At 49.9% G+C, this 13,642-nt stretch overlaps 1 protein-coding gene across 1 annotated transcript in view; it reads right to left on the bottom strand.

Annotated features, from left to right (window-relative positions):
- Positions 1–12,702, bottom strand: part of PTGER4 (prostaglandin E receptor 4) — a 16,115-nt gene extending 3,413 nt beyond the window's left edge. The window contains exon 1 of the mRNA XM_075328782.1: positions 11,726–12,702. Within this exon, the coding sequence (XP_075184897.1) occupies positions 11,726–12,538 (813 nt within the window). The 5' untranslated portion in view covers positions 12,539–12,702. The remainder of the gene's footprint in view (positions 1–11,725) is intronic.
- Positions 12,703–13,642: the final 940 nt, after the last annotated feature.

Raw genomic sequence — 13,642 nt, 5'->3', positions numbered from 1 at the left:
ACACACTCAGCTCTGCTACATCTGCAGATCATATACAGTATATGACACACTCAGCTCTGCTACATCTGCAGATTATATACAGTATATGACACACTCAGCTCTGCTACATCTGCAGATTATATACAGTACATGTTACACTTAGCTCTGCTACATCTGCAGATTATATACAGTATATGACACACTCAGCTCTGCTACATCTGCAGATTACATACAGTATATGACACACTCAGCTCTGCTACATCTGCAGATTATATACAGTACATGTTACACTTAGCTCTGCTACATCTGCAGATTATATACAGTACATGTTACACTTAGCTCTGCTACATCTGCAGATTATATACAGTATATGACACACTCAGCTCTGCTACATCTGCAGATTATATACAGTATATGACACACTCAGTTCTGCTACATCTGCAGATCACATACAGTATATGTCACACTCAGCTCTGCTACATCTGCAGATTATATATACAGTATATGACACACTCAGCTCTGCTACATCTGCAGATCATATACAGTATATGACACACTCAGCTCTGCTACATCTGCAGATCATATACAGTATATGACACACTCAGCTCTGCTACATCTGCAGATTATATACAGTATATGACACTCAGCTCTGCTACATCTGCAGATTATATACAGTACATGTTACACTTAGCTCTGCTACATCTGCAGATTATATACAGTATATGACACACTCAGCTCTGCTACATCTGCAGATTACATACAGTATATGACACACTCAGCTCTGCTACATCTGCAGATTATATACAGTACATGTTACACTTAGCTCTGCTACATCTGCAGATTATATACAGTACATGTTACACTTAGCTCTGCTACATCTGCAGATTATATACAGTATATGACACACTCAGCTCTGCTACATCTGCAGATTATATACAGTATATGACACACTCAGTTCTGCTACATCTGCAGATCACATACCAGTATATGACACACACAGCTCTGCTACATCTGCAGATCATATACAGTATATGACACACTCAGCTCTGCTACATCTGCAGATCATATACAGTATATGACACACTCAGCTCTGCTACATCTGCAGATTATATACAGTATATGACACACTCAGCTCTGCTACATCTGCAGATTATATACAGTACATGTTACACTTAGCTCTGCTACATCTGCAGATTATATACAGTATATGACACACTCAGCTCTGCTACATCTGCAGATTACATACAGTATATGACACACTCAGCTCTGCTACATCTGCAGATTATATACAGTACATGTTACACTTAGCTCTGCTACATCTGCAGATTATATACAGTACATGTTACACTTAGCTCTGCTACATCTGCAGATTATATACAGTATATGACACACTCAGCTCTGCTACATCTGCAGATTATATACAGTATATGACACACTCAGTTCTGCTACATCTGCAGATCACATACAGTATATGTCACACTCAGCTCTGCTACATCTGCAGATTATATATACAGTATATGACACACTCAGCTCTGCTACATCTGCAGATCATATACAGTATATGACACACTCAGCTCTGCTACATCTGCAGATCATATACAGTATATGACACACTCAGCTCTGCTACATCTGCAGATTATATACAGTATATGACACACTCAGCTCTGCTACATCTGCAGATTATATACAGTACATGTTACACTTAGCTCTGCTACATCTGCAGATTATATACAGTATATGACACACTCAGCTCTGCTACATCTGCAGATTACATACAGTATATGACACACTCAGCTCTGCTACATCTGCAGATTATATACAGTACATGTTACACTTAGCTCTGCTACATCTGCAGATTATATACAGTACATGTTACACTTAGCTCTGCTACATCTGCAGATTATATACAGTATATGACACACTCAGCTCTGCTACATCTGCAGATTATATACAGTATATGACACACTCAGTTCTGCTACATCTGCAGATCACATACAGTATATGACACACACAGCTCTGCTACATCTCCAGATCACATACAGTATATGACACACTTAGCTCTGCTACATCTGCAGATTATATACAGTATATGTCACACTCAGCTCTACTACATCTGCAGATTATATACAGTATATGACACACTCAGCTCTGCTACATCTGCAGATCATATACAGTATATGTCACACTCAGCTCTGCTACATCTGCAGATCATATACAGTATATGACACACTCAGCTCTGCTACATCTGCAGATTATATACAGTATATGACACACTCAGCTCTGCTACATCTGCAGATCATATACAGTACATGACACCCTCAGCTCTGCTACATCTGCAGATTATATACAGTATATGACACACTCAGCTCTGCTACATCTGCAGATCACATACAGTATATGACACACTCAGCTCTGCTACATCTGCAGATCATATACAGTATATGACACACTCAGCTCTGCTACATCTGCAGATTATATACAGTATATGACACACTCAGCTCTGCTACATCTGCAGATTATATACAGTATATGACACACTCAGCTCTGCTACATCTGCAGATCATATACAGTACATGACACCCTCAGCTCTGCTACATCTGCAGATTATATACAGTATATGACACACTCAGCTCTGCTACATCTGCAGATCACATACAGTATATGACACACTCAGCTCTGCTACATCTGCAGATCATATACAGTATATGTCACACTCAGCTCTGCTACATCTGCAGATTATATACAGTATATGACACACTCAGCTCTGCTACATCTGCAGATCACATACAGTATATGACACACTTAGCTCTGCTACATCTGCAGATTATATACAGTATTTCATGACCTGATGTCGCCCACAGCTCTGGTGACCCCCGCAGCTCTGGTGACCCCCCCCCCCCCCCCACGCGATCTGATGACCCCCGCGGCTCTATTTTTAGCTCTGTGATCCGGTCAAGTGCAGCAGGTCGGTCACTCCTGACATTTCTACTAATCCAACCTGATTGTCCTGACCAGATCTGGTCTGTCCTGTATAGGCCAAAGGGCTGATCACCAAGATACCACCGTGCCGGGGGGGTGGGGCTGGGGGGGCCGCGGGGTCAACGTCCATGTGAGCAGCTGCAGGGTCAGTGACCTCAGGGATCATTGCCACTAATGGCAGATATGAGGGAAGATTAGAAGAGTCATCAGGAAAATCTGATGTTGTGATATTCCCGATACCTCCATATTTATCTCAGGACCTGATGACGTTGTGTCCGGCCGACTAATCTGAAAAGGGGCCGCGGATGCCGTCAGGTGGGAGCAGCCACGGAAAACCGCCAGGGGTCCCGCCACTCGATCTGCTCATCTCTAGTTCAGTCTATGAGGCCGGTGACCGCCATGGGTTCCACGTCTCTCAATTCCAGGCAGGGAAAGCCTCTCCTGGGCCTGTAGGTAGCATTAAACGGTGGCCACCACTGCCCGTTCTGCACGGCTCCCGTTGTGCCACGACTACCCATTGGGCACCTGCCTGTTGTACCATAGCTAGTCATTGGGCACCTGCCTGTTGTGCATAACTACCCAGTGTGCGAAGGACTGCCCGTTGTGCAAGGATTGACATTTCTGCCACGAATGTCCCTTATGCACCACTGCCCATTGTGCCACGACTGCCCGTTGTACCATAACTACCCTTTGTGCCACAACCGCTCATTGTGTATAACTGCCCATTGTGCACGACAACCCTTTGTGCCATGACTGCCCATAGAACAAAGACTGCCCGTTCTGCCACGAATGACCCCTTATGGACGCCTACCCGTTGTGCGCGACTGCTCATTGTGCCAGGACAACCCGTTGTGCCACAGCAGACACCACTTAGGTTGCGTTGCCCCCGTTCTGGCACTAGGTAGATCCCTCCGGTAGACGCCCCCCTATAATGCTCTACGGGAGCAGATAGACGGGTGTTCCCGTCCTTGGTCACGGCTGAATATTTTGGGCACGGAGGGGGTCACTGACCGGAGCCGCCCGACCTGTAGACCCCATCGTTAGCGGCTCTTAGTAACTCCGGTGATAATTAGACTTAGTGTCGGGCGCCATAATTACGGCACAGAAACCAGAGCAGGGTCAGAGGCTTTCCGGCAGTAATGGCCGGCGTGGCGGACGCTCACACTTTTGCACTTATTGTTGTCATGGCTCCTAAACATTTTACAGCCTTTAAGACTCAACGGCAAAAAATGCTGCCGTGACTCATCCTCCGGGTCCTCCCGCGACGCCCCGGTGAGGCTCCAAATGAGCCGCCGCCATCGGCTTCCCCCGGTGCCAATTTCATTGTATTCTTGACCTTTCTGTTTTCGTTTTTTTTTTTTGCCCCACGCCCCATTATAATAAGGTCACCGGATTACGCGCCGTGTGTGTGGGACGGGGCAGGGCCTGGCACCGGCCCGGGGAAATACACAGACATTGGCACAGGACGGCGCTCCGTGGTGAACGAGCAATCACGTAACAATGGCGCACACACAACCAGACACACATAGGATGAATGAGCGCATTGTGCCGACCGCCTGGATGACATTACACCGGCGTTCTGGAGGAAACGAGCGATCTCAGCCCCTCGGCCATTTACAATCAGGACTATTAATATCAGAGCTAAGAATAATTAGTAATAATGGATGAAACGACTACTGGAAAGTTCTGCGCTGTGCCAAGGGGAATTCTGGAGTGCGGCAAAAACGTGCGTCGCTCCCGTCCTGCAACCCATTAATAGGAATGTGTAATACTTAATGTGTCCTCTAGGGGCAGCGCAGGAAAGCTGAACACTGTCCCACCGATCACGACTGATCACTGCTGAAGTGGAGAAGCCCTTTAAGCCCGTCCTGGTTGCAGGAGGCTCGCGTATACTGGTAGTGGCTTCCTTTCCTCCTTCTGTTTTGGCGGTGTCCCAGCTTCCCTGCCCCCTCCTGGCGCTGAGGAACCGGCAGGACGAGGAAATCCATTCCAAACTGGTTATTGCCCTTCGTCAACAGGAGAAGCCAGTCTGACTTACCCCCCCATCCTCCCCGGATAACCCTCATCATCCACTCATCTCAGTTCACACTGGGACACAGCATTTCCATCATTATCCAAGAAATTTCCGGTCAGATCCCATCAACTTTTGAAAGTCACAAAAAGCTTCAAAAGTCTGATGTGACTTTGTGCCCCTCCTCTCCCCCACCCCCGTCTTTTTTGCCTTCATTTACTCAGTGACCGCCGAAACGCGCGTCGGGGGCACAATGTGCAGCAATGTGGCCGCCACAACTGTGTTTTTGCAACTCTGAAAAAAAAAAAAGTTTGTGCACAGATGTAGCCCCAAATCCACCACCATTCCTGTCCCTTCAATGGGGCTGGGTTGCAATACCCGACAGAGCCTGAGGACAACGGTGGCGCTGTCTAGTAAGAATAATTGAATCGTGACCTTTCACTATTCTGTGCTGTGGGATTTGGAACATAAGAAGAAATCCCTGACTTTGTCCTGATGAGCCTCACGAGGACGAGTCACCACCAGATGCCGCAGACTTCAGTGTGAACCTTCTCTGACCCCGGCGGTCGGCTCAGCGAGGTGATGACCGATCCGGTGACGTTTTTAGGGATGTAGTGTGAACTGTAGCCTAGGTGAAGATTTGTGGAGTTCTCAGAATGGTGGAAGTCATAAAGGTATTGTCACCCAGCTTTCCTGGAGTCCTGAATGGAAAATCAGTCTCATTACGACACTGCACACCTGACCCTGCCGCCCCATTATAATGCTGAGGCCTTATGGACAGTTCTGCTGGGACTTGTAGTCTATAAATCCCGGGGGTGACGGCTGCCAGAATCTTATAGGAGGGTGAAATCAAGCTGAGCCTGCCGGGGCATGCTGGGACTTGTAGTGCTGCACTCTCCTCGGGGCACATCTCTGCCGCCGTTCATCTTCACACAAGTTATAGAAACAGTCAGGACATAAAAATGTAAAAAAGAAGCCGCGAAAACCTGCGAGGAACGACGAATGGATATAGACCCCGAATCATAACGACGGGGACCATCCTGGAAAGTCTCCTGGTAGCAAAGGGTTAAAGGATTCCCCGCAGGTGAACCCAAGATCCAGATCTATTCCTGCAGATCGACACTCGTTACAATTACAAATGTATGGAACCGAGCAACGGATCAAATATAGAGTGTAAAAAAGGGAATAAAACTGCCACATAATGCTGAAAGGATAAACTGCCCCATAGAAGCCTCTGCACAAAGAGCAGGAAACGTCTCCGAATGGACCGTCAATAGATACGGACAAGTATATCACAGGTAGAGGAAAAGCCAGAAAAAGGAAGGAGCAGAAACAGAATGATACAAAGTGAGGGAAGGAGGGAAAGAAACAAAGCAAGGGAAGGAGAGAAAGAAACAAAGAAAGGGAAGGAGAGAAAGAAGCAAAGAGAGGGAAGGAGAGAAAGAAACAAAGAGAGGGAAGGAGAGAAAGAAACAGAGACGGAAGGAGAGAAAGAAACAAAGCGAGGGAAGGAGGGAAAGAAACAAAGCGAGGGAAGGAGAGAAAGAAGCAAAGCGAGGGAAGGAGAGAAAGAAGCAAAGCGAGGGAAGGAGAGAAAAAAACAACATGAGAAAAGGAGAGAAAGAAGCAAAGCGAGGGAAGGAGAGAAAGAAACAAAGCGAGGGAAGGAGAGAAAGAAACAACATGAGAAAAGGAGAGAAAGAAGCAAAGCGAGGGAAGGAGAGAAAGAAACAAAGCGAGGGAAGGAGAGAAAGAAACAACATGAGAAAAGGAGAGAAAGAAGCAAAGCGAGGGAAGGAGAGAAAGAAACAAAGCGAGGGAAGGAGAGAAAGAAACAACATGAGAAAAGGAGAGAAAGAAGCAAAGCGAAGGAAGGAGAAAAAGAAACAAAGCGAGGGAAGGAGAGAAAGAAACAAAGCGAGTGAAGGAGAGAAAGAAGCAAAGCGAGGGAAGGAGAGAAAGAAGCAAAGCGAGGGAAGGAGAGAAAGAAGCAAAGAAAGGGAAGGAGAGAAAGAAACAAAGCGAGGGAAGGAGAGAAAGAAGCAAAGCGAGGGAAGGAGAGAAAGAAACAAAGCGAGGGAAGGAGAGAAAGAAGCAAAGCGAGGGAAGGAGAGAAAGAAACAAAGCGAGGGAAGGAGAGAAAGAAGCAAAGCGAGGGAAGGAGAGAAAGAAACAAAGCGAGGGAAGGAGAGAAAGAAGCAAAGCGAGGGAAGGAGAGAAAGAAGCAAAGCGAGGGAAGGAGAGAAAGAAACAAAGCGAGGGAAGGAGAGAAAGAAACAAAGTGACGGAAGGAGAGAAAGAAGCAAAGCGAGGGAAGGAGAGAAAGAAACAAAGCGAGGGAAGGAGGGAAAGAAGCAAAGCGAGGGACGGAGGGAAAGAAGCAAAGCGAGGGAAGGAGAGAAAGAAGCAAAGAGAGGGAAGGAGAGAAAGAAGCAAAGCGAGGGAAGGAGAGAAAGAAGCAAAGCGAGGGAAGGAGAGAAAGAAACAAAGAAAGGGAAGGAGAGAAAGAAGCAAAGCGAGGGAAGGAGGGAAAGAAGCAAAGCGAGGGAAGGAGAGAAAGAAGCAAAGCGAGGGAAGGAGAGAAAGAAACAAAGTGAGGGAAGGAGGGAAAGAAGCAAAGCGAGGGAAGGAGAGAAAGAAGCAAAGCGAGGGAAGGAGAGAAAGAAACAAAGCGAGGGAAGGAGAGAAAGAAGCAAAGCGAGGGAAGGAGAGAAAGAAGCAAAGCGAGGGAAGGAGAGAAAGAAACAAAGCGAGGGAAGGAGGGAAAGAAGCAAAGCGAGGGAAGGAGGGAAAGAAGCAAAGCGAGGGAAGGAGAGAAAGAAACAGAGACGGAAGGAGGGAAAGAAACAAAGCGAGGGAAGGAGAGAAAGAAGCAAAGCGAGGGAAGGAGGGAAAGAAGCAAAGCGAGGGAAGGAGAGAAAGAAGCAAAGCGAGGGAAGGAGAGAAAGAAACAAAGCGAGGGAAGGAGAGAAAGAAGCAAAGCGAGGGAAGGAGAGAAAGAAGCAAAGCGAGGGAAGGAGAGAAAGAAACAAAGCGAGGGAAGGAGGGAAAGAAGCAAAGCGAGGGAAGGAGAGAAAGAAACAAAGCGAGGGAAGGAGAGAAAGAAGCAAAGCGAGGGAAGGAGAGAAAGAAGCAAAGCGAGGGAAGGAGAGAAAGAAGCAAAGCGAGGGAAGGAGAGAAAGAATCAACATGAGAAAAGGAGAGAAAGAAACAAAGTGAGGGAAGGAGAGAAAGAAGCAAAGCGAGGGAAGGAGAGAAAGAAGCAAAGCGAGGGAAGGAGAGAAAGAAGCAAAGCGAGGGAAGGAGAGAAAAAAACAACATGAGAAAAGGAGAGAAAGAAGCAAAGCGAGGGAAGGAGAGAAAGAAACAAAGCGAGGGAAGGAGAGAAAGAAGCAAAGCGAGGGAAGGAGAGAAAAAAACAACATGAGAAAAGGAGAGAAAGAAGCAAAGCGAGGGAAGGAGAGAAAGAAACAAAGCGAGGGAAGGAGAGAAAGAAACAACATGAGAAAAGGAGAGAAAGAAGCAAAGCGAGGGAAGGAGAGAAAGAAACAAAGCGAGGGAAGGAGAGAAAGAAACAAAGCGAGGGAAGGAGAGAAAGAAGCAAAGCGAGGGAAGGAGAGAAAGAAGCAAAGCGAGGGAAGGAGAGAAAAAAACATGAGAAAAGGAGAGAAAGAAGCAAAGCGAGGGAAGGAGAGAAAGAAACAAAGCGAGGGAAGGAGAGAAAGAAACAACATGAGAAAAGGAGAGAAAGAAACAAAGTGAGGGAAGGAGAGAAAGAAGCAAAGCGAGGGAAGGAGAGAAAGAAGCAAAGCGAGGGAAGGAGAGAAAGAAACAAAGCGAGGGAAGGAGAGAAAGAAACAACATGAGAAAAGGAGAGAAAGAAACAAAGTGAGGGAAGGAGAGAAAGAAGCAAAGCGAGGGAAGGAGAGAAAGAAGCAAAGCGAGGGAAGGAGAGAAAAAAACAAAGCGACGGACGGAGAGAAAGAAACAAGGTGACGGAAGGAGAGAAAGATACAACATGAGAAAAGGAGAGAAAGAAACAAAGTGAGGGAAGGAGAGAAAGAAACAAAGCGAGGGAAGGAGAGAAAGAAACAAAGTGACGGAAGGAGAGAAAGAAGCAAAGCGAGGGAAGGAGAGAAAGAAACAAAGCGAGGGAAGGAGAGAAAGAAACAAAGCGAGGGAAGGAGAGAAAGAAACAAGGTGATGGATAAAGAGAAAAGGAGAGGAAATGATGAAAAGATTCAGAAGAGAACAGAAAAATCCGAAGTGCAAATATAAAGAGACACATGAGACAATGTAAGAAAGAACAGAAGGATCCAGTGTGAGGGAGGAGAGGAAAGAACAGAAAGAGAGAACCTGCAGGACAAAGAATAGAAAGATCCAACCTGAGGAATGAAAGGATACAAAGTACAGAACAGAAGCAGACAATGGAGGAAGAACAGAACGATCCAGTGCCAGGGAGGAAGAACAGGAGGAAGAATGTGGAGAAAGAAGAGCAAATAATGGAGAGAAAGAACAATAAGCTCCAGTGTGAGCGAGGAAGAGGAAGGAACCGCGAGAAGAAACAAGGAAAAACTATAACAGAAGAACAGAAGGGTCCGCTGTGAGGGAGAATCCCTGCTGCCGGGAGCAATACTGCTGGGCACACAGGGGTTACTGCAGGCACAGGGGCATCTCTGCAGGCACAGGGGCATCTCTGCAGGCACAGGGGCATCTCTGCAGGCACAAGGGCATCTCTGCAGGCACAGGGGCATCTCTGCAGGCACAGGGGCATCTCTGCAGGCACAGGGGCATCTCTGCAGGCACAAGGGCATCTCTGCAGGCACAGGGGCATCTCTGCAGACTCTTGTATCAGTACAGGCACAGGGGCATCTCTGCAGACTCTTGTATCAGTACAGGCACAGGGGCATCTCTGCAGGCACAGGGGCATCTCTGCAGACTCTTGTATCAGTACAGGCACAGGGGCATCTCTGCAGGCACAGGGGCATCTCTGCAGGCACAGGGGCATCTCTGCAGGCACAGGGGCATCTCTGCAGACTCTTGTATCAGTACAGGCACAGGGGCATCTCTGCAGGCTCTTGTATCAGTACAGGCACAGGGGCATCTCTGCAGGCACAGGGGCATCTCTGCAGACTCTTGTATCAGTACAGGCACAGGGGCATATCTGCAGACTCTTGTATCAGTACAGGCACAGGGGCATCTCCGCAGTCCGGATACACTGGCATTAATACTGTGTACACGAGTACTATTACCGGGCACACTGCCATTATGCAGGGCACGCTGGCCCAATACAGAGCATACTAGCATTATACAAGGCACACTGGCACTATCCTGGGCACACTGACGTTATACAGGACACTCTGACAATATACAGGGCACACTGACAGTTTCCTGAGCACACTGGCATTACATATGGTACACTGGCATTATACAGGGCACACTGGCATTCTTTATGGTATGCTGGCACTCTTCAGGGCACGCTGGCATTATACATGACATTCTGGCACTATGCACGGCACACTGGCATTATACATGGCACATTGGCACTATACAGAGCTTACTGGCATTATGCAAGGGATATTTACACTATACAGGGCACATTGGCATTATGTAGTGCACACTGGCACTATCCTGAGCACACTGGCACTATACAGGGCACATTGGCATTATGCAGGGCACACTGGCACTATGCAGAGGACACTGGCATTATGCAGGGGACACTGGCATTATGCAGGGGACAATGACATTATATGGGGCACATTGGCATTATACAGGGCACATTGGCATTATGCAGGGCACACTGGCACTATCCTGGGGACACTGGCACTATGCAGGAGACACTGGCATTATCACGGCACACTGACACTTTGTAGGGCACGCTGGCATTATACGTGGCACACTGGCATTATGCAGAGGATGCTGGTACTATACAGGGAACACTGGCACTATACATGGCACACTGGCACTATACAGGGCACACTGGCATCATTATACAGGGCTCACTGGAATCATTATACAGGGCATACTGGCATTACACAGGGCACACTGGCATCATTACACAGGGCATACTGACATTATACAAGGCATAATAACATTTTACAGGATACATTGGCATTATATGGGACACACTGGCACTGTACAAGACACTTTGGCACTATACAGGACACACTGACAGTATACAGGGCACATTGGAATCATACAGGGCACACTGGCACTATATGGGACACACTGGCACTATCCGGGACTCAATGGCACTATCCGGGACTCAATGGCACTATACGGGACACACCGGCACTATACGGGACACACCGGCACTATACGGGACTCAATGGCACTATACGGGACACAATGGCACTATACGGGACACAATGGCACTATACGGGACACAATGGCACTATACGGGACACACTGGCACTATACGGGACACACTGGCACTATACGGGACACAATGGCACTATACGGGACACAATGGCACTATACGGGACACACCGGCACTATACGGGACACAATGGCACTATACGGGACACACCGGCACTATACGGGACACAATGGCACTATACGGGACACACCGGCACTATACGGGACACACCGGCACTATACGGGACACAATGGCACTATACGGGACACAATGGCACTATACGGGACACACCGGCACTATGCGGGACACACCGGCACTATACGGTATACACTCGCATCATACAGGGCACACTGACACTGGCATCATACAGGGCACACAGCCTGCCACCAGACACTCACCACGAGCGGGATGGAGCAGATCAGGACCACCACTGAGGTGGCGATCAGCACGATCACCATCTGGATCTCGGCCCCCGCCATCCTCCGGAAGCTCCGCCGCCGCCGGAGGTCGCTGATCCGCGCGTCGGTCCCCAGGGACGTCCTGCGCACGAACTGCCGGTGCATGCGGATCAGCGCCGCGCACACCAGCACGTTGCACAGCACGGTGACCAGGATGAGGAAGGAGCTGAAGCCGGCGTACATGTAGGAGTAGGCGGCGTGCGCGGACACGTTGCTCTGCCAGTCGATGAAGCACCAGGTGCCCGGGTAGTGGCGGGTGGAGCGGCCCAGCCCCATGCTCGGCAGCGCGCAGAACACCACGTTGGAGGCGTAGATCGCGCACAGGGTCAGCGCCGCCAGCTTCTTGTCCACGTAGTGGTTGTAGAAATACGCATGGTTGATCGCCAGGTATCGCTCGATGGACATCGCGCAGATGATGCTGAGGCCGGACAGCGAGAAGAACAGCAGGATGAACGATCCGTATTCACACAGCGCGGCTCCGCCCGGCCAGCGGCTCTGCACGTAGGTGGCGATGGTGACCGGGCTGGCCAGGCAGGTGCCCAGCAGGTCGGTCAGCGCCAGCCCGCACACCAGCGTGTAGAAGGTCGTCTCCTTCTGCTCCTTGCGCGACTTGCACAGGACCACGATGGCGATCAGGTTCCCCACCACCCCGAAAATGAACATGACACAGGGGATGGTGGGGGCGATGCTGCCCCCGGGGCGCCCCAGCAGGCTGGCATTGGGGGGCGCCGTCATGTTCTCCTCTGCGTACATGCTGGGACTTGTGGGGTCACATCCAGGGAAGGGGCTTCATCAGGACCACCAGGAAGACAGCAGGTCCTCAGTCCCCAGAGCGGGCTCCGGCCATGGCATTGTGGAGCGGCTGTCAGGCTGCCATGCTCTCCTGCCCGGAGCTGTCACTTCTGAGCCTCGCCACAACTTACTCCAGATGAAGTTACTCCAGAGGGGAGAGGTCTGAGGATGCCCTCCCCCGCCCGGGACCGGAGCCGTGACGTCACCGAGGTGGAGGCAGGCACAGAGGCTGACACTGAGAGGGAGGCTGACACTGAGGAGGAGGCTGACACTGAGGAGGAGGCTGTCACTGAGGAGGAGGCTGTCACTGAGGAGGAGGGAGGCTGCCACTGAGGAGGAGGCTGACACTGAGGAGGAGGCTGACACTGAGGAGGAGGCTGTCACTGAGGAGGAGGCTGACACTGAGGAGGAGGGAGGCTGTCACTGAGGAGGAGGGAGGCTGTCACTGAGGAGGAGGCTGTCACTGAGGAGGAGGCTGTCACTGAGGAGGAGGCTGACACTGAGGAGGAGGGAGGCTGTCACTGAGGAGGAGGGAGGCTGACACTGAGGAGGAGGGAGGCTGACACTGAGGAGGAGGGAGGCTGACACTGAGGAGGAGGCTGTCACTGAGGAGGAGGGAGGCTGACACTGAGGAGGAGGGAGGCTGACACTGAGGAGGAGGGAGGCTGACACTGAGGAGGAGGCTGACACTGAGGAGGAGGGAGGCTGACACTGAGGAGGAGGGAGGCTGACACTGAGGAGGAGGGAGGCTGACACTGAGGAGGAGGGAGGCTGACACTGAGGAGGAGGCTGTCACTGAGGAGGAGGGAGGCTGACACTGAGGAGGAGGGAGGCTGACACTGAGGAGGAGGGAGGCTGACACTGAGGAGGAGGCTGTCACTGAGGAGGAGGGAGGCTGACACTGAGGAGGAGGGAGGCTGTCACTGAGGAGGAGGGAGGCTGTCACTGAGGAGGAGGCTGTCACTGAGGAGGAGGCTGTCACTGAGGAGGAGGCTGACTCTGAGGAGGAGGCTGACACTGAGGAGGAGGGAGGCTGATACTGAGGAGGAGGCTGACTCTGAGGAG

Source organism: Anomaloglossus baeobatrachus, chromosome 1 (genome assembly GCF_048569485.1).
Source record: "Anomaloglossus baeobatrachus isolate aAnoBae1 chromosome 1, aAnoBae1.hap1, whole genome shotgun sequence".
Lineage (NCBI taxonomy): Eukaryota > Metazoa > Chordata > Amphibia > Anura > Aromobatidae > Anomaloglossus > Anomaloglossus baeobatrachus.
This window is presented reverse-complemented; position numbering and strand designations above follow the sequence as displayed.